Source organism: Narcine bancroftii, chromosome 3 (assembly GCF_036971445.1).
Source record: "Narcine bancroftii isolate sNarBan1 chromosome 3, sNarBan1.hap1, whole genome shotgun sequence".
Lineage (NCBI taxonomy): Eukaryota > Metazoa > Chordata > Chondrichthyes > Torpediniformes > Narcinidae > Narcine > Narcine bancroftii.
The window spans coordinates 50787400-50808864 of record NC_091471.1 but is presented as its reverse complement, the minus strand read 5'-3'; the positions used below and the strand labels follow the sequence as shown (position 1 = coordinate 50808864).

The 21465-nt window shown below is 41.5% G+C and overlaps 1 protein-coding gene across 1 annotated transcript in view; it reads left to right on the top strand.

The window, feature by feature from the left end:
* The window catches only part of slc45a2 (solute carrier family 45 member 2), a 47860-nt gene that overhangs the window by 23962 nt on the left and 2433 nt on the right, over positions 1-21465 (top strand). Inside the window, exons 5-6 of the mRNA XM_069923067.1 lie at positions 5809-5932; positions 18836-19041. Coding sequence (XP_069779168.1) covers positions 5809-5932; positions 18836-19041 — 330 coding nt within the window. The remainder of the gene's footprint in view (positions 1-5808; positions 5933-18835; positions 19042-21465) is intronic.

Below are 21465 nucleotides of genomic sequence, written 5' to 3'. Positions count from 1 at the left end.
TTCCTTAACTGTCTTTGGTTTTGGATGATGTAGTAACTCTGTTCGATGCACAGGGGATAGTCCTGTACCTTTCGCTGAGACCATTCTTTCTAAAAAGGAGACCACTTGTCTGCAACATTGCAACTTTAAACGAGAGACCTTAAAACCTGCCGTGAACAGCTGCATTAGCAGGAGCCTTGTGGCCTCCAGACAGGAGACATGATCAGGTGCTGCCAATAAGATGTCATCTACGTACTGGATCAGAACTATCCTACCTGGCAGTACTAGACCCCCAGTTGTTCTTTCAAAACCTGATTGAAAATCCCTGGGGATAAGATAAAGCCCTGCGGGAGTCGAGTATAGCGTAACTCTATACACAAAGGAAAATACATCTCTTAATTGCTCGGCCAGAGGTAAGCAAAAGAAAGCATTTGCTAAATCTATACAAGAGAACCACTTGTGGTCAGGGGTTAAAGCAGTCATGGTGGTATATGGGTTTGGTACCGGAACTGTGGGTGTTCGCACAATACATTGATACGCCTTAAATCATAGGCCATCCGATATTTGCCCGTGTCCTGTTTCGGAACAGGTAAGATGGGTGTATTCCAACTCGAATATGAATGCTCCGACACCCCTGAATACATTAGGCCATCAATGTTATCTGCCAGACCCGCCTCAGCCTTGGGGTTATGGGGATACTGTGTCTGCCAAGTGGGAGTATAATCTGAAAGTTCAAAGGTTATGGGGATCAATCTGCTGGTCCCGCTGACCAAAGGTCCTCAGGGAGAGAATCTAATATAGGGGCAGAGTCGGGATGATCCATCCTTTCTCTACCATGAAAGCATTCAATCTGTCTATGCTGTACACCTGACCAGATGGAGAAAATGACACCGTCGGTATTTGAGTATCAGACCAGTCTCTCAAGAACATCGAGTTCCGACACATTGGTCCCAAATCCTTTGCCTGGTGATTAGTGCCGATTGCAAGAGTAACATGAGGGACGGCCTCACCGGCCATCGCATACCACTCAAGCTGCTCAGATGTCAGTGCAACCGTAGCGGCCACTCCCTCCTTTCCTAACACTATGTTGTCCGAATTAATTTCCCATTGCATGCCCGCTACCTCTTCATAAAAGGCGTGCTGATAAATCTCATCCCCATCTCTATCGTAAAAGAGTGTAACATGGAGGGGGTCCGAGGGAGGGGTATACAGGTGTAACGTCTGGATCCACGGCTTCCATTGATTGTAAAGCATTAGCAGCCCTCCCCTCTGTGGGTCCTCCGGTTCCAGCAGTCCCCAGTAAATGTCGGCCCACAGTCCCTTAGATGCGGATCCTCCAGCGGCTGACAACATCTGAGAACTGGAACGAAGCGTAGTTAATGAACAGTTCACTGAATATTCATTTGGAAAGGTGACCTCTATTCCGCAAAGGACCGATGCTCCACACGTGACCAGCAGATCTCTGCCCAAAAGATTAGTGGGGGACATTGCCGACAAAATATATTGGTGTGCGAAAGTCTGTCCTGCCACAGAAGTGATTAGTGGCATAGAAAACAGTAGATTTTCTGGTGTACCCGAGAACCTTATCAACTGGATGCTAAGGGATGATATTTTAGATTGGAACTTAGCGCCGGTAAGTGTCGAAAATCTAGCACCCGTATCTACTAAAAAGGAAGTGAACCGGTACGGACTTGAAGGGCCGACGTGGCCTGTTTCCGTGCTATAAACGGTTATATGGTTATATGATACTTCCATGTCCATCACTTTTATCTGCAGGAAGGGGTCTGCCAACCCAGCCTGCTCCTGGGTGCTCGGGCCCTGTCACTGCTGGTACCATTGCTCCTCCTCCGTCAGCAATGAGAATTGTCCTGTTGGAGCTATAGCCGCATGGGGTGCCTGATGAACCGGGGGTGGCACTGACGATCTCTGGGGCTGGACCCAAGGGTCATGTTGTGGTGGTCTATATCCCCTTCCCATAGTGCCCTGAGGACCCCATTCTTGGGGGCACTCTCTTTTCCAGTGTTCTGGTTAACCACATCCAAAACATAAAGACGACTGCATTCATGGAACACCTAGGCCTCGTCCTCGCAATCCCCCCAGTCCTGCCCCCATAGGTGGGACCCGGTGCCCAATTTGGGACCGGGTGCCAATTCGTATTATTCCCTTGTGGCGGCTGCTGAACCATCTGGTTTGCACCCTTTGAGGGATTCTTTTTTGCCTCGTTGGCCTTTTTTCTAGCCTCTTCCAATTGGAGCTTAAGGAGTTGCAGACTCCGTAGTTTGTTTGTCCTCCTCTTGCTTAGCCCTGTCAAATGCTTTACCCATTGCTCAGTCGAGCAACCAGGGATATCGGGATTATTCTCTAACGCCTCCCTGACTACAGCTGGCAACCCGTTCATTACGGCAGACAGTGTAGTTTGCAAGGGTCCTGTGTCCGGGTGTACTCCGGCTTTATCCGTCCAAATCTCTTTGCATCTACTCAAGAAGGTCGAGACCTCCTCATCCTCCTTAATGGAAAATGTCAGGGACTGCATGACACCGGGGCGAACGGGAAACTTATCCCGCATTGCACCTCCCAGTGCCGTAGCACATTTTGCAAATGGTTCGGGATCAGGGCACATAGTGGTTCCTGCAACCATTTCTTCTTGCTGTATTTCCCATAACCCCAACTGTTTGCCTAGTAATGCTCTCCAATCTCCCATTGCAATCTTATGTCCCATGGTATGCTGGCAAAACTTTCTCATCCTGCTCCTCCTCCCTCAGTAGGAGGTGGCATTTGATCCAAAACAGAATTCATATTGGTGAACGAGAAGGGTTGATACCTCTCGCCTACTTGCGGTCCTTTATAAATTAGCGGCATCAGTCTATACCTTTCTGGAGGACATAATTCATCCCGATCTCGCAACCCATATCTCCGAGGGGAGCGAGCTCTTCCCTGACCCTGTCCTTTGTGTGCAATCATTCTTCCCCTAATGGTGACTGACTGTTCCTCATCCTCGCTCTCCACACTTACGCCCGCTATCTCACTTTCCTCGTCCCGGACTCTTTCCCGCTGCCATCTTACACTCACTGGGTCACCTCCCCTCATTGCCTCCTCTTCTTCCTGTTGTCTATTATGAAGGGTGGAGTGATCCTCTGGCATTCCTAACGAGAAGGCATTCTCAAGTGTTTGTTCTTGTTCTCTCTTATTTATTCTTTCCAGTCGCATACTATTTTCCCTTACTTTACACACATCGTCCTGTATTCCCTTCGTCAATTCCTTCATTGCCTCCACACTTCCCTGCACAACTATCTTAAGTCTCTCCTTCACCTCCTGGAGTTCTTGTCTCCTATTTCAGTGACATTCACTATTCCCTCATTTATCTGCATCACTGGCATCTGGGGAATCAGATAAGGTGGTGGCAACGTCTCTGGTAACTTTGGATAGAGTGGAGCTGATGGCTTAACCTCCCCTGTCACCTCCTTCCCCTTTTTTTACCTTTTGCATAGGGGATGCCTTTAGTAGCATGCTGAAGGTTTGTTTCCACAGCCATGCAAGCCAATGTCATATTATGTAAATTTGCCCTCCTCTGTTCCTTCGTTTCTTTCTGTTGTTTAAATTTTCTTCTATTTAAGATAGACCCTTGTCCCTTTTTCTCATGTACCTGTACCTCCTTTGCCACTTCCCTTTCAGCTTCTCCAAGGTACAAAATGAGCCTGATTTTTTCTGAGTCCGGCGGCACTTTTCCCTGATCCCGCATCTCTTTCCATATCTGATCATACCATTTCATAGCCTTTACTTCCTCTCCCTTTGGTAGGCCTCCCATCAATTGACTCCATGTTTTTTCCCACTGCTGGTTTACAGATGGAGGAATCCATCCACCTCCCCCGTACTTTTGACAGTTATCCCCAAATTCTCCTTCCATCTTATGTTCCGACCTTTTCCCCTTCAGACCTCGTATGTAATTTAATGAGCATCTCACCTGGTAGAATTTCGCCATCAACCTACTTGGAACCTTCACGCTTTCTCGTAAACACAAAAGAAAAACTTTGCACAATACTAAAACAACTAACTGTTATACAATATGTTAACTAATTCTTATTTGGCAAAGGACTTTAACCCTTACCTCTATGTCTCTACCGGGGGACTTTAACCCCTATTCCTTTAAGGGAACTCTAACCCCTGTTTTTCTAGAGGGACTCTAACCCCCGTTTTCCTTCCAGGGGACTCTAACCCATGTATTTCCTTATGCTTTATTCATTGGCTTCTACTAGGACTTTTGCAAATGACAACACACAATTCTATCATTGCTAATAGCAGAACTTCGTTTAAACAGGCATCTGCTTACCTCCTTTTGTCGAGTGGCCACTTGTTGTTATCACCACACCACAATCGACTGTTGTTTCGTCTCTTTCTCTTCCGTCACTTCTCCATCTTCATCATGTCAGGGTCACCAAATTGTCGGACTCTAGCTTTACCCTACCCTCAACTTGGTCTATGTGTCGGCTGAGTCCAACGTGCTCATTGAATGAAGTGCTAGGTTAACGTATTCGGTTTCACAATCAGTTTATTACATAGCACAAGAATAAAGCTTAACAGAGCTCTGGTTCAGTCATTAGTTCATAGGTCACCTTCTCAGTGAACTATTTTCCAAGACTGACTCCTACCATCCAGTCTCTTCTGTTTATATAGATCAACATTGTTACACTGACCAAGAGTTAGCTTCTTTGATAGGCTCCTTGCATAAGATTTATCTCAAGCAATTTCCTGTTCTGCAATTATCTATGGTGTAGACCTCCTATCTTAATCCCCAAGGCCAGAACATCCTGTTGTTTTGATCAGAAGTCAATTCATACCCCAGATATTTCTAATTATTTCTTTGTTCTTGTCTTTTGACCATAATCTTCTGTTCTAATCAACACCTCCCGTGTACCCTTATGAATCAATGTGGTTTATCCATTTTGTTCTACTCTGACATTCTTTGTACTTTTCCATGATTACTTAACTCCTTGGTTCTCACACTTTGCTTTGGATAATCGTGCAACAATTTGACCAATTCTTTCAAATGTTCTTCCCATGTGTTACTTTTTATGACCAAATCATCAATATAAGCATCTGTATGTGTTTAACCCTTGGATTACCAAATTAATCATCCTTTGAAATGTTGCAAGGGAATTTTTCATGCCAAAAGAATAACACATTGTTGTCATATAAGCCAGGTGGAGTAACAAAAGCTGAAATATTCCTTCCTCTCTCAGTTAAAGGCACACACCAATAACCCTTCAACAAATCCAACTTAGTCAGAAATTTAGCTTTTCCAATCTTATCAATACAATCATCTGTTTTAGTTACTGCATTAACCTTCCTGTAAACTGTACAAAACCTAAGAGTTCCATCTGGTTTTGGTACCAAAATACAAGAACTCCAGTCTGAGTTTGAAGGTCTAATAATATCATTTCTCAACATATATTCCACCTCCTGATCCATAATTTTCCTTTTCTGAATGTTTATTCTGTATGGGTGTTGCTCCCATCTGTTGTTAGATCAACAAAATCCAGGAATGACCTTCCTAATGAGCACTTTGGAGAAAGGGTACTGATAGACATCCTGACTCCAGCAAGACAATGGTCAAGCATTTTATAGTTCAATTAACTTGTGAAAGGTGCTTACATTCTCCAGAGATCTTGCAATGTGAATTTTTCAGTCTTTCAAATAAATCTGTTTTAAAATGTGTGTATGTATGTGACTTACTCTAAATCTTATAAATTCTCCCCAAATTAATATAACAACACAGTAAATTTCTGTTTTATAAAAACATTTTCACTTAATCTCTTTATTTACATTTTTCAGGTTGTGTACCATGGTGATCCATTTGCTGAACACAACACTACTAGATACATTATCTATGAACAAGGTGTTGAAGTAGGATGTTGGGGCTTGTGTATTAATGCAATTTTCTCAGCAATATATTCATGTAAGTCTTAAAAATTGTATCCTTCAATGTCTATACTGCATTATTTTACATATTTTGTCTGTTTCCACAATTCTTCCATGTTTGTTATCTACTTCATCTTTAATGGAACTCCTATGGTCTGAAAAATCATTTTAAGAGACAATAGAACATTTGCTGAATATTCTGTTGAACAAATTTCCCTCAAACAATACAAGAAAAGCTGATTGATGTATAACAAAAATACTCACACAACAGACTGCAGGAGCAGAATTATGGTATAAGGAAATAGGTATTTTGTGCAGTTATGTGTTACCACAGCACAGGTACTCTGTCCTCTTTTTCTCTCTGTCTCTCTCTCCCCCTCTTTCTCTTTCCATCCCTTTCTCTCTCCCTCATCTTTCCCCCTCTTTATTGCTTTCTCTCTTTTTTCTTTCCTCTTTTTCTTTTCCTCTCTTTCTCTGACTTTCTCCTTTTCTCTAATTCTTTCTCTCCCTTTCTCTCTCATTCTTTCTCTCTCACTCTCTCACTTTCTCTCCATCTTTCTCTTTCTTTCAGTATTTCACTTGTTCCCTTTCTCTCTTTATCTCTCTATCTCTCTTTCTCTATCTTTCTCCCCTTCACACTATTTTGCACACTCTTTTGCATTTTCTTTGTGAGAAACAGAAGGACCTTCACAGATTTCGCTCGAGACAAAAATTGAAAACAAAGAACATTTATTGTACAACAGTGCAAAGTTGGGTGCTTCCCCTTACCATGGGAATCACCCAAAAAGATCCCCCCCCCCCCTTAACATTCTCCTGCCTCCTGGATTGGTTTGGCATTTGGTAATTCTGTCTGCCTACCTGCAGTTTCTGTAAACTTGAAAGACCATGGGGTATCCTGTCTGTGTCCCATCATTCCTTATTCATGATTCTGTCTTTGTTCTTATTCAAACATCTCAACCCCCAGGAGTTACTAAACTATATGCAGAATTTGCTAATTCTTTCTATCACTATGACCTTTCTTCTATTATACTTGCGTAACCCTTCTTCACACTCTTATCGGAATTCATCCCTATTCAGCACTTACTTAACTTCCTCTAGTCTAGTCTATTATTCTTTATTTTATTCATACTAACTTTACTTCCTATAATCTATCACAATCCCCACTTTTTCTTTAGCTACGCTTAGTAAATTCTCAACTGGAAACTTGGTCTTTTTCCCAGCGAGTCAGTAAACGAACTGTAATCTCAGCATTATCAGACGGAGTTTGGGAAACATACATCCTTTGGGTTGTAGTGATCTGACGAAGGGTCTGTTGAATTAAACACTGCACACAAGTCATTAGGCAGGGAAGTTTCATGATGGCTAAAGTAATGAGTCCAACTGCTATAAGGGGTGTGTGTATCCACCTCCAGTCACCAGTAAAAAGTTCAACCGCCTGACCATTGTGACCGTTGTCATCAATCGATCTTCCACAAACGGTGCCCTCAGCAGCTAACAAGTAATCGAGAGCCAGGCGGTTTTGATAAGCTGTAGCTTATTGTTCTTCAGCCAATAAATCCAAGGCCATCGCTGTCTGTTTGGTGATAATCTTCAAAACTGCCTGGAGTGTGGTTAAACGGTTTAAATGCCCAACAGCTGTGGTATTCTGGAGCAGCTTGAGCCGTTTACAACTCAAATCCACCTTATAGTGATTGCCTTTAGCCTTCCGAATGTATTCGTGACCCAAAGGATGATTTACAAGATGCCAAGTTGGGGGGGAGCGTTTATTGTTACCTAACCTGTGAGTAGCAGCTTGTCTGCGAGCATTAGCATATATACCCCCTTCATCCCTACTCCAGGTGTCGCCCTGACTAATGTTCTGCCTATCATTTTCCCACCATCTTCTTTGTACCATATTTTTAGCACTCATCTCTTTAATATCTGTAGAGGCCAGGATGCCAACCCAATCCACTCCCCTAGGGCAGGTCTGTTTCCCTGGTCCATGTTGGGATCCTAAATTAAATCATACTAAATAAGGTACCCCACTATGAATAGAGTCTATACCTGTGCCCTGTCTGCATTCTAAAGGTAAACTTGTCCATTCCTCAAAGTAATTATCACCTCTGCTCCCCCTATTCCAGGAGGACTTAATACATTGTGTACAATTGGGTGGTTTCCCAAAAATTGGGAACCAGCAGAAAAACAATACAGCAAATAATAAAAATAACATTACAGCACTTTTTCCCGGCGTAGCGTAACTTACAGACCAGAAGGATGCGAGACTGCACGCCAGGTGGAAGGTGTATTATCAACGTCTTTAGTTTGTGGGTTAGCTTGTTTAATGCGTTGTATGTGAGTCCACCCCTTTTCTTTTGTTCGCACTGCAGTGTCTGTAATCAGAAGTACACAATAAGGGCCATCCCATATCGGTTTTTGTTTATGGTCTTGCCACGCTTTTACATATACCCAATCACCAGGTTTAACAGAATGAATAGGATACTCCAGGGGTGGGTTTTGAGCTAATAAACCCTTCTGTCTTAAGTCATACAGAGAAGTAGAAAGTCCTGTAAATATTTAGATATGTACTGGTCATTAGCCTCAGGGGTAGGGATATCAGTGTGGAATCCCATGTAAGGAAGACCAAACATCATTTCATATGGTGAGACAGCAAGGTCCTTACGAGGAGCTGTGCGAGTCCTAATTAAAGAGGCCAGTTTCCTCATGAAGTCGAGAGAGTTGATTTTTCAGGGTCTGATTCATCCGTTCAACACGGCCTGAACTCTGGGGGTGCCATGGGGGTATGTAACTGCCAATCTATTCCCAGAATTTTACACACACCCTGAAGTACCTGAGAGGTAAAATGTGTACCTCGATCTGAGTCAATGGTTTGAATAATGCCATAGCGCGGAATAACAGACTCTAATAATATCTGGATAACAGTGCTAGCATGATCATTAGGGGTCGGGAAAGCCTCAATCCATCGAGTAAAATGATCCACCATCACCAGGAGTTATTTATAAACCCCTATCTTGGGTAATTCCGTGAAGTCAATCTGTATTTGTTGAAACGGGTGTACGGCTATATAGCGACCGCCAGGCATTACCTGGCGCGTGACTTTCTTATTCACTCGCTGATAGATTGGGCACCCCCGAGTTCTTTGCTTGGCTATGGTGTATATTCCCGAACAATTAAAGGACCGTACAAAAGCATCAACAAGTGCCTGTGTTCCCCAATGTGTCTGCTGGTGGAGATGATCAATAATCTGACGAGCCAAGGCTTTGTTCAGTACTTGGCATCCCTCTGCCGTCCACCACAACCCACTGGCAGTTTGACGCATTCCATGGTCTTTCATATAAACCTCTTCTTCCCGTGAAAAGATGGGAGTCTTTTGAACCTCATGTGGGGTGGGGAGTAACAGCTGCATGTCTATTTTTTCTGTGAGTGCAGTCTGTTTGGCAGCTTCATCTGCCCGTCTGTTCCCCTGTGCTTCAGGACTGTCAATAATTTGATGGCCCCATACATGAACTACAGCTATCTCCTCAGGTAACATAAGAGCATCTAAGGATTGAACAATTTAGTTTTCATGTATCAACTTTTCTCCTTTCCCAGTTATCATTCCCCGCTCTTTCCAAATCTTTCCAAAGGTGTGCACTACACCAAAAGCATACTTTGAGTCGGTATAGATTGTGCCCACCTTTCCCTCTAAACCCTGGAGAGCTCTCCAGAGGGCATATAATTCACAGGTTTGTGCCGACCAATGACCGGGAAGATGACCGGCTTCAATCACAACTCCTTCATTCCCATCCACTATACTATACCCGCTATAATGAATGCCGTCAATGCAGCGGGAAGATCCATCAATAAACCATCTCTCACCCTCCCGTAGAGGTTCATCACTTAAATCATCTCTAATTTTTGTCTGTAAATCTATCACTTCTAAACATACATGCTCTAAATCATATTTCACTCTCTCTCCCCATCTCCCCTCTCTCTCCCCTTCTCTCTCTTCCTTTCTCTATCTCTCCCTTTCTCATGCACTCTCTTTTTCTCTTGCTCTTTCTGCCTCTCATTCTCCTTCTTTCTCTCTATCGCACTCATTTGCACTATTTCACACACTTTGTCACTCTATCTTTCTCTTTTTCTCTCTTTCTCTCTCCTTTTCTCCATATCCCTTCTCCCCTCTCCTTCCTATCTCCTCTCTCTCTCCTCTCTCTCTCCCCATTCCCCTTCTTTTGCCCTCTCATTCTCTTTCTTCCTTTCTCCCTCTTTCTCTCTCTTTTCTTTCTCTATCTTTTACCCTCTCTTTCTCCTTCCTCTCTCTCTTTCTTTCTTTTTCTTTCTTTCACTCTCTCATACTCTCTCTCGTTCTCTCTAGTTCTCTCTCTTTCTCACTCTTTCCCTCTTCCTCTTTCTCATTCTCTCTTTCTCACTCTTTCCCTCTTTCTCTTTATCTCTCTCACCCCTCTCCTCTCTTTCTCTTTCTTCCTTTCTTTCCCTTGCTTTTTTTCTCTCCCTCTCTCTCACTCTCACTCTTTCTCCTCTCTTTTTCTCTCTCTCTCTAATTCCTATCTCCCCTTCCTCTTTCTCTCCCTTTCTCTCTCTCTCCTCCTTCTCCCCTTCTCTCCCTCTCCCTTCTTCTTCCCTCTCTCTCCTCCCCTTCTCTCCCTCTCCCTTCTTCTTCCCTCTCTCTCCTCCCCTTCTCTCCCTCTCCCTTCTTCCCTCTCTCTCTCCTCCCCTTCTCTCCCTCTCCCTTCTTCTTCCCTCTCTCTCCTTCTCCCCTTCTCTCCCTTGCCCTTCTTCTTCCCTCTCTCCCATTCTCTCCTCCCTCTCTCTCCTCTCCCTCCCCCCTTGCTCTCTGATATGCCATAGACATGGACCAGACAAGTGTTACAGCCATAGCCAATAGCAAGCAACTTCATACATGAGAAGCAGTCAGTATAATACACACCCCATTACATCATCACATTCTCTCTTTCTCTCTCTCTCTCTCCCCTTCTCTCTCTCTCCCTTTCTTTCTCTCTACCCTTTTTTGTGCTTTCTTCCTCTTTCTCTTTTTCCTTTTCTCCCTCTCTCTCTTTCTATTTTACCTTTCTCTTTCTCTATTTCTCTGTTCCCTCTCTTTCTATATTTCTCTCCTCTTTTCCTCTTTTCTCTATATCTTTCTCTCTCTGTCTCCCTTTCTTTATTTCTCTCTTCACACTATTTTGCAAACTCTTTCACTCTTTCTCTTTCATTTTCTTTCTCTCTCATTCACACTCTCCCTCTTTTTCTTTCTCTCTATCTCTCACTTTGTCTCCCCTTCTTATCTCCCTTCATCCCTTCTCCTACCTCTCTCCTCTCTCTCCCCATACCTCTCTTCCCTTCTTGCTCTCTCTTTCCCCTCCTATCTTCCCCTTCTCTCTCTCTGTCCTTCTCCCTCTCTTTCCCTTCTCTCTCACCCTTTCTCTCTCTCTCTCTCCCTTCTCTCTCTATCTCCCTCCCTTTCTTGGACCCTTTCTTTGACTCTCACCCTTTTTCTCCCTTTCTGCCTCCCCCTCTCTTTCCCTTTCTCCCTTCTTTTTCTCCCTCTTCCTATCTCTCTCTCTCACTCCCTTTCTCATTATCTCTCTTTCACACTCATTCACACTATTTTGCACTCGTTATCTATAAATTTGGCTACTCCTATATTTACTTCCTTCCTCTAGTCTAAAACATTGACAAAAACATTTTCAGACCCAGTACTGATGACAAGTTGCCAACCTAAAGATGACTTCATATCCTTACTTGCTGCTTCATCCTGTCAGCCATTCCTCTGTCCATGGCAATATATTGAATCCAACAGTTTATCATAAAAGTTAGCCTTTTCTGAGGCAATTTGTTGAGTGCTTTCTGGAAATCCAAAAACAATAGATCTACAACAAAGAATGTGAATATAATAAGAGGAACATTAATTTCAGATGAAGTAAATTTTCCTCCAGTTGCATTGAAGGATTTGTACCTGCTTCATAGCTCCAGTGACCTGGATTTGATTCTGAGCTTTGTTACTGTTTGTCTGCAGTTTGCATATTGTCACTGTAACTGGGTGGACTACCTTCCACATCCCAAAGATATCGTAGTAAATTGGTCAATTGGCTACTATAAATTACTCTGAAATACAGGTGAAAGGATCAGGGATTGTTAATAGATATAGCTGAGACAACTGGTTACTGGGAAATAAGACCATAAGACATAGGAGCAGTAGGCCATTGAGCCCATCCTGTCTACTCCACATTCCATAATGAGTTGATCCATTCTCACACTTAGACCCACTCCCCAGAAGAATAGTATTGTTCTGATAGCTGGTGTAGACTTGATGGGCTGAATGGCCTCTATGTTCTAAGAACATATATAAAAAAAAATTAAAATGTCTCTATTATAGAATGGATAGCCAATTGAGCTTGGTAAGAAGAAACTTTACCATTTTATATTAGATGGCATTTGACATGAGATAGCTTGGCAAAATGGAAGCTTTGGAAAATGCATCTTAATCAGAATGACAGCAGTTTCTACTGTACTTTACCCATTTAGTGCACTGGTGAAGGATTATTCCAGATCTAATTATGGGAAGTTAAGCAGGAGAATCTGCTGCTTCAACATTTCTGGATAAAGAAATACTGAATATGAATCATACCTTCATCAAGCTAAAATAGCCTCTCAAATTCAGTTACAAAATTGGCTAAGCTATAAATTACACTGAAGTGGACCAATACTAGATTACGGTTATATTAGTTGAGTCACTATGAAAACCTTTAAGTAGTCTTAGTAGATTTTTTATCTTTCACAATCGGGGCCTTAGTTTAAATTGATGTTTGAAACTTGGCAAATCTAATGCACATTTCATCCAGATTAATTCAAACGATGTCATAGAATATTTACCTAAATTCTCTGAAACCCCTGACCTCTGAGCCAGACTGAATTGTTCAAAGGAGTGTGGTCAGGTAAAAGGTTCCTTTATTATTCCATGTTAATAATTTTATGCTAGTATTTTCCTGGTTTTTGTTTATCTACGAAAAATGATTTTTATATTTTTTCATTAGCTGTTAAGATTAATGCATCTGAAATTAGGTTTGTCTGTTTTCTTATTGAATAAACTTGTCCTAATTCCAAACATCAAAATTTTGTCAGTAACCACCAATTCTCCTCTTTTAATTTACCATTTTGAGATAAGCATCAGTTAAATCTGATGATATATGAATGTTACATACATTTGGTCTGTCCAGGACAAGTATCTCATTTACATCAAACCCCTTGCTTCTTTAAAATAATATTCTAAATTCATTAAATGTAGAAGTGCAACACTATTATGAAGTGCCCACTACAGCAGGAAATCCACACTAATCAATTTAAACCAACAACCATAACAGACTAGATTTGAGTTTGCTATTACAAGTGGTAAATTCATTTAAATGATTCAAGACTTTGGAATTAAATTACATCGATCTAAGTAGCTGGAGTCATATTCTATTATTGCTTAAATGACAGAAACTAATGGCCTCCTGATAATCCTTACTTTGATGAAGAGCTTGCTTTGGCTTCATCATTCAAAGTATTTAAAGTGGAAGCAGATACATTTTTGAAAGATTGGGGAATTGAGGGCCTTGGGGAACTTGGCGCAAAAGAGGATTTGAGCCCAGTAGAGAATAGTAGGACCATCAATAAGGTTAGGATTATTGAAATCCAGACAACTGGCAAATGAAGTTAAACAAGAAAATCTGCAGGGCGATACACGTGTGCTGGAGAAATTCAGCAGGTCACACAGCACCTATAGAAAGTAAAAAGGTAACCCACATTCCAGACCTGAGCCCTTCATCAGGAATAATGGAAAACTGGTAGATGTGTGAATAAAAAGGTGAGTGAGGAGAGGAGGAGGGAAAGGGAAGCAGGTGTAGCAAGGACTAAGAGATGGATGCAGGTGAGAAGATAGAAAAGGAAAGAAGCTGAAACGTGATAGGTAGGGAGGGCAGACCACTAAGAAGGATAGGTCTGATAGGAGAAGGTGTGGAGAGCCAGAGAAAAAGAGACTGAGGGTAGGGAAAGAGAAAGACCAGGAGTGGTGGTTAATAAAAATAGAAGTTGCTGTTATTACCCTCTGGTTGTAGACTTCCAAGACACTCCTCCAATTTGCCAGTGGCTTCAGATGGGCAGGTTACAAGGACATGGACAGACATGTCAGTGTGGCATTGGTGTGTGGAATTAAAATGGTTGGCCGCTGGGAGGTCCTTGTTGTTGCAGTGGACAGAGCAAAGGTGCTGAAAGGAATGATCTCCTAAAAGAGTTGGATAAGTATATGGATGGGAGGGGGATGGATGGATATGTGCAGTGCTGGTAAGTGGGATTAGAGGAGGGTACTTGGATCAGTGCGGACGAGAAGGGCCAAATTGGCCTGTTTCCGTGCTGTAATTGTTATATGGTTATATGGGTTATCTGCGTCCAGACTCCCGATGGCCACAAATGGAGCTTCCTCCTAATAAGTGTGAAGTGTTGCATTTTGGGAGTACTAATGAAAGCAGAACCAATATCGTGAATGATGCTGGATCACCAGTGCTCACTAACAAGCACAAGGACTTGGCCTAGCTGGCCTCCTGGTCAGAGCCTTCCTGTACAACAGAAATATCACCCACAAAGTCTGTTATCCCGGAGATATGACTGTAGTGGAGTGGAAACAGTTGCCCATCTCTTCGCAGAATGCAGATTTGCTAAGAGTATCTGGAATAGAATGCAAAGATCCTTGTCATGGTTCATCCCCAGCACCAGCAGGATAGAGGACTCTCTTATTTACGGGCTGTTTCCAGGGACACGTGCAGAGGCAGACATCCAGAGCTGCCTGAACATCATCAACTAGGTGAAGGATGAACTTTGATCTGCCTGAAACTTATTGGTCTTTCAACACAATGAGAAGTCAATGAGAGAATGCTGCTTACTGGTACATTTGAGGCTGCAGGACGACATGCTAAGGCTTTGTGCAGCCAAGGCGAGGGTGCAGTGGGCAAGGACCGCAGACTAAACCCCTTCCCTTTCAGGGCATTGAGGGCATGAGACTAAGGAAAGCTTCTCAAGCAACAGAGGGCGAGTAAAGACGTGGCAATTGTATAATTAAAAACTATCTGTAACTGTACACTCATGGAAATGTCTGGATATGACACTAAAGATGGGAAAAGACGAACAGTTTTCTTTATTGTAAATAATTCATTGTGAATAAAGATTGCTTTTGGAAAATAAATGAATGGGAGAATCCAAGGAAGTATTGAGGAACAGAGGGAGCTTGGTGTGCAAGTTCAAAGATCCATGAATGTGGCAGCATAGAAAAGTAACAGAATTAAGAAGGCAAAAGAGGTACTGAGTTTCTTTAGCCAGGGAATTGAATCCAAGAGCAGGGAGGTTATGCTCCAATTGGTTGGATCTCAGCTAATGTGCTGTATGCACCCTCCACTCTATTGGATGGATGAGGTGGAACTAGAGGGCGTGCAGAGAAGACTCGTCTGGATATTGCCTGGAATGGATTCTTTCAGTCTGACAAGACTGAAGAAACTAAGTTGGTTTTCCCTTGAAAGGAGGTTAAGAGGTGACATATTTGAGAGACTTAAAGTTACCAGGAGTACCGATAGGAAAGATGGCAGGAAGCTAGCCCACATATCAGAGATGAATAAATGTACAGCTCATAAATTTAGATTAAGGGGTAAGAGAACTAAGAGACATTTTTTGAACCCAGACAGTAGTAAATACCTGAATCAACTGCCATAGAAAGTGCTGGAAACAATTTAAGAAGCTTAGGGATGAACATTGAAATTGCCTTAGGATAGAAGACTACAGGCCAAGGGCTGGAAGATGGAATTAATATAGATAGGTGGCCACTGATTGTTGCGAACATGATGAGCGAATGGCTCGACTCCATGTCATATAACTATCAGCCATTATCATGTTGCTGCCAACCTCTGCTCCCATTTTCTTTTGTTCGCTGTTTATCCTTGGCCAATTAACCCCACTGGGAACAACAGTAACCAACATTCCTTTAGTCACTTATGTACTCCTACTTGGCAAGATTTTATTGACAATTTAGCAGAAAGAAACAATATATGTTTTATTCTCTCTGGGTTTTGGGAAGGGAAAAGAGACAAAAAAAATCTTGACAAGGTTGACTAAAAATGATTAATATTCGGTGGGCAAGGATGAATTTTGAAGCTATTATCTTTTGCAGAGAATCTTCCAAGAATCGTAAGGTATCTCTATTGTCGACATCAGTGTGTTCACAGCCTTGATTGACAGCAAACTTGCACAATAATGTTCAATCTAACTGGCTGAAACTGTTAACATTGCAAACTTGGTTTCTATTAGCCTCATGATGCAGACCTATTTTCTGCTCTTAGTCTTTTCTGCCACAAAATTCCAATAATACTTCAAATATCCCATATCCTATTACATCTTATCAATGTCGTAGTAATTTCTGGCTAATGAATGGAACTGCCAGAATTTAGCTCTGTAAATGAAAGTACCTCCAAACCTTCCAATGAACTCCCAGACTAAATGACAGATGCTGCACGTCAAATCCATGAGCACATTTCGATGTTGAATTGCATGTAATATCTATGAGTGAAAATCAGTCTCACTGAATCTTGTTGAATTTATGCCAGGACTAGCCCCACTCAGGATCTCAGACTCTGTTGGTTTCAGTGAGGATTATAGAATGTAAACACAGAGATAAAGGAAAAGCTAAATTCCTTTTAGTATATTGTTTCAGTATATTCAGTGAGAGGTGATTTATTTAATTTTTTTAAAAATTCTTTACATTTTAAAAAAATGTTGAAATGCAACTGAATGGCAGAGACATTTAATCTCTTTGAAGCTATTGGTAACCGATACTGGCAGGAGTAATCCGGAGATAGCTAACAAACAACAGTGCTTCCTCACTGTACTGAGACTGTCCAGCTCAAGCCTTTCATACGTCTGCCGAGCATGATACGCACGTTCCATCTGGGCCAGTCAAGTACTGGTGCAGAGAGACTGCAGGCATTAATGCTAGACAGAGGGAAGACAGTCACCAACTTCATTACATTTGCAACTCTTGCTTGTGAAGATTATTTTTAAAATAAACCATATATGGTTAAACCCTGCTATCCAGAATTCAAGCAATTGGCAATAAATTAATAAACATAAAGCTAAATAAGAATAATTTAAAAAATAAAGAAAAGTCTAAAATGATAAAAAGTAAATGTTTTCTGAAGTAACATATAAACCTTTGGTGAAGATAGGAGCAAATATTCAGCCAGTGGAGGGCCTTGGTTGTGCTTTATACATAGCAGCTATTTGAATAAAGTTTAAATAAAGTTGTGTTGGAATAAAATGGCATCACCCAGGATGAAGAGCTGGTTGATGCTCCTGGCTGCTGGGATAAATCTCTTAAAGTGTCTCCTTATTCTTGCTTAATAGGAGTCTTCATCTTTATATTATTAAGTATATTAGAAAAGATTTACCTGTAAACTTGGTGGGGGGGGGGGGTGGGGGGGAGAGGAATGTTATTGTTCAACTTTCGGGCAGCTCTGTGGAATCTGAACATGCAGTGATGGTTAAATGTTTTCAAAGAATGTGACGGAAAATAAAGTAAAATGCTTTAAGGTTTATGTATTCATGCAAGTGAAGTTTGTACAGTTTAAGTACAGTATAGCATTTTTATTTTTTAAATTGTTTATTCATAATGCAAATATATTAGTTACGCATTGTAAAAGTGAGTCTCAAGCCACTGGAAAATTCACTTATCCGGCATCTACCAAACCCCGTAGATGATGGATTAGCGGAGGCTTTACTATATAATATACTGCCACTGGGGCTTGGGCAGGAATAGGATACAAAAAAAATCTTTACAAAGTTGACTTAGAAAGGTGAATATTCAGTGGGGCAAGCACAAATTTTAAATCTAATGTAGCTGTGGTGAATATGTACATAATAGCCTGCACGGTATCTCACTTACCAATGCCATTATGATCACATACAATTGAGAGGAATTGTCACTGGATCTTAGGCAGTGAACAAATCTTTACAAAGCTGACTTAGATCAATATTCTGACCCATAAAATCATTACATCACAGAAGGAGCATTGAGCTATTGGTAGCTCTTTGTAAATCATTGCTTGTTCATTCTTTCCCTGTAGCACTGCAAACAGTAATCTTCAATAATCCTTTGTAAAGCCACAATTGAATCTGCACCCATATAACCTTCAAGTAATGAATTTGATAGTACAGGAATTCCAGAAAGATTCTGAGCTAAAAAAAAATCAAATACGAGAGAGGAGATGGTGGTCTTTTTTAATTGATTATAAATGCTTCATGTGTTTTAAGTGCCAGAAGTATTTAAAATCAGTTAAAATCCTCAATTTTGTCAATAAATGGCAATGCTTCACCATAAACCTCTGTCAAAGTCCATCAGGGATTTTGTCAAGTCAGGTTCTCTGCAGTGTGCCAACTGAGCTTAAATCCACTACTGAGATTTCCCTGCCTAATGTAAGTGGATGGGGGCCCAATAAGATTGGGTTTCAGCATCAGGACCAAACAAGTGCATAAGCCATGAATGACGATTTTGGGCCACAGGGCAGATCCAGCTGAATCCCAACCATTAAAATGCCAGGCTCTTCATAAGGATTAAGTATGAACTGCTGGAGGAATTTAGCGAATCAGACAACATCCATGGGTAGAAATGATCAGTTAATGTTTGGGTCAGGTCACTTTAACATTTGTAGTGGTATCATTTGAATTACCACTTCAAATGTGACACATGATTAAGTCACAAATTTCTGAGGATGGAACATAATAAAATATGAACCATATTTCTTCCCCCTAAGGTTGCCTATATATTTATAATATTTGTGTAATTAGTTCAAATGTCCAGTATCTCCAGAATTGTGTCATCCAGTGATTATTAAATTATTAATTGTGTTTTTTTTTGATCTTCCAGATTTGCAGAAGATCATTTTGCCTGTAATTGGATTTAAAGGATTGTATTTTTTGGGATATTTTCTATTCGGGCTTGGGACTGGATTGATTGGACTCTTTCCCAATGTTCTCTCCATCCTGCTCCTGTGTTCAATATTTGGAGTAATGTCAAGTACACTTTACACTATTCCCTTTAACTTGATAGCTGAGTACCACAGAAAAGAAAAGGTAAGAAAATGAAATGTAAGAGAAAGACTGGATATTGTTTTAAGTCAGATTCATATTGTTTCTTCTGGGTGGTTGCTTTCAATTTACTTCAAACCATGGGAATAAGACTAGTCTTCTTTGTCACATTTAAATCCAACACAGGAAAAGGGGAGGAGGAGTAGGCCACCAGGTGGCTCATTCCTGCCTCACCATAATTATGGTCAATAGAATCCTAGTTTAGAACAGCCATTCTCAACGAAAATGCCTACGACACATTAAAGGGTGGGGGGGGGGGGGGGGGGGGACAGCATATTTAAATAAAACCTTGAGGTTTTTTAAACTCACATGACAATTTTTTTTTGTTTTTTATGAAGCTGGTAGGAGAGAAGTATGGAAGAAACCAAAACTTGACTGCTTCACAGGGAAGGGGGCCCATAAACCTACAGCAGATTCCTAGGGGTGGGGGAGGGGGGAAAAGCTGAATAAAGGTTGAGAACGGCTAGTTTAGAAGATGGAAGAGTTACATAATTGATCAGGGAGAATGTCACAACCGTAGTCACGAAGAATGTACTGGAGAGACGTATGAGTAGAACTCAAAAAGTTGTTATTACTATGCTAGGGTTTTACTGTTGGACTCCCAATAGCCAGCAGGAGATAGAGGAACAGATATGTAGGCAGATTATTGAAAGATATAAAGATAACAGAGTTATCACTGGTGGGTGACTTTAATTTCTGCAAGAAGCATAGATGGATCATAGTATGTTAGGAGATGCAATAGACTGCAGATGTTGGAATCTAGAGCAAAAAAAAATTGGATGCTGGAGAAACTCAGCAGGTCCAGCAGCATCTGAGGATGCAAAAGGATAGTTGACATTTTAGATTGAGATGATGAATCATGTGTGAGAGCATAAAGGGGAGATAGTCAGAGTTAAGCAGTAAGGGGGATGAATGAAGCAGCAGCTAACAGGCGATGGATGGGTGGATCTAGGTGAGGAGGAGGTGATGGGTCAGTTGGAGGAGGGATGCATGAAGACACCAACAGAGGCTGTGAGATGATTAATAGAGATAACAATGGGCTGCAAATTGTTGAAGCTGATAGAAAAAGGTGAAGGGTGGAATCAGATAAGGGAGGAATGGAGGGAACAGTAGGGGGTACAGAGCCCAGTGAGTTGAATGTATGGGTATCACCCGAAGGAGCTAGGGAAAGAAACTGGGTAACACTTGAAAATGGTTTGTGGGGTACCCAGGCAGAATGTAGGGTGTTAATGTTCCAGCTTGCATTTGATCTCACCCTGCAGTGGAAGAGGGTGAAGATAGGCATTTTAGTGTGAGAATTGAGTGGGAAGGGGAATGGAGAGCTCAAGATGGCCATTGTGGACAGAGCATCAGTGTTTGCCTTGTCAGCACTTTGTTTGACTGATGAGAATTTGTTAGGTGCATCCAAGAGGGTTTCTTAAAACAGTGCATAGACCAACCAAACAGGTAAAGGGAAATACTAGATCTTGTATAAGGAAATGAGCCTGGCCAGGTGATTGGGGTTTCAGTGGGACAGTATTTTGATGACAGTAATCACAACTCCTTGTTTTAAGATAGTTATGGATAAGGATAAGTATGGGGGAAAATGCTGATTAGAATTCAAGATCAGCATGTTCCAGTGAAGAAGAACGGCAAGGATGGCAGGGTTCAGGAATCTTGCATGACAAGGGATGTTGGAACTTACATCAAAAAGAAAAAAAGCATTAAGGATTAGGGTGCTTAAGAAATTCAATATTCATTCACCAAGAAGAAGGAGATAAAAAATAATGAGATCATTATTAGGCTATGCTAAGACTCAAGAAGGAGGAGTTGTTAGGTCTAATGAAGAACATTAAGGTGGATAAATCCCTGGGCCTAGTGGGATCTATTCCAGGTTATTGAGAAAGGCTTTATAGAGTTCTTTGTATCCTCTCTTGACACAGTTGAGATCCCAGAAGAATATCAATAGGTAAAGTTGTTCCTTTTGTTTAAGAAGGGCAGGGGAGACAATCATCAAATCATTGGTTCAGTGGTAGAGATAATGTTTGATTCTTTGGGACAGGATTTGCTTGATATTAGAAAAGCATCAGCTGATTGAGAATAGTCAGTATGGCTTTGTATAGGGCAGATTTTGCCTTGTGAACTGTTGAATTTTTTAATAGGTGATTAAAAAAATTGATGAGGCAGTGGATATTGTCCATATGAATGTTAGTAAGGCATTCGACAAGGATTGTAGGCTGATCCAGAAGATTCAGACGCATGGTATCTATGATGACTTGGTTCAAAATGGGCTTGGAGATATGGAAGATGGAGAGTAGTGGTGGGGGGAGTGTTTTTCTGATGAAAATGGATGAAAATGTAGATGGTAGTAATTTTGAAGACGATACAAAAATTAGTGCAGTTAAGGATTGTGAACCATTTTGTTGAAGG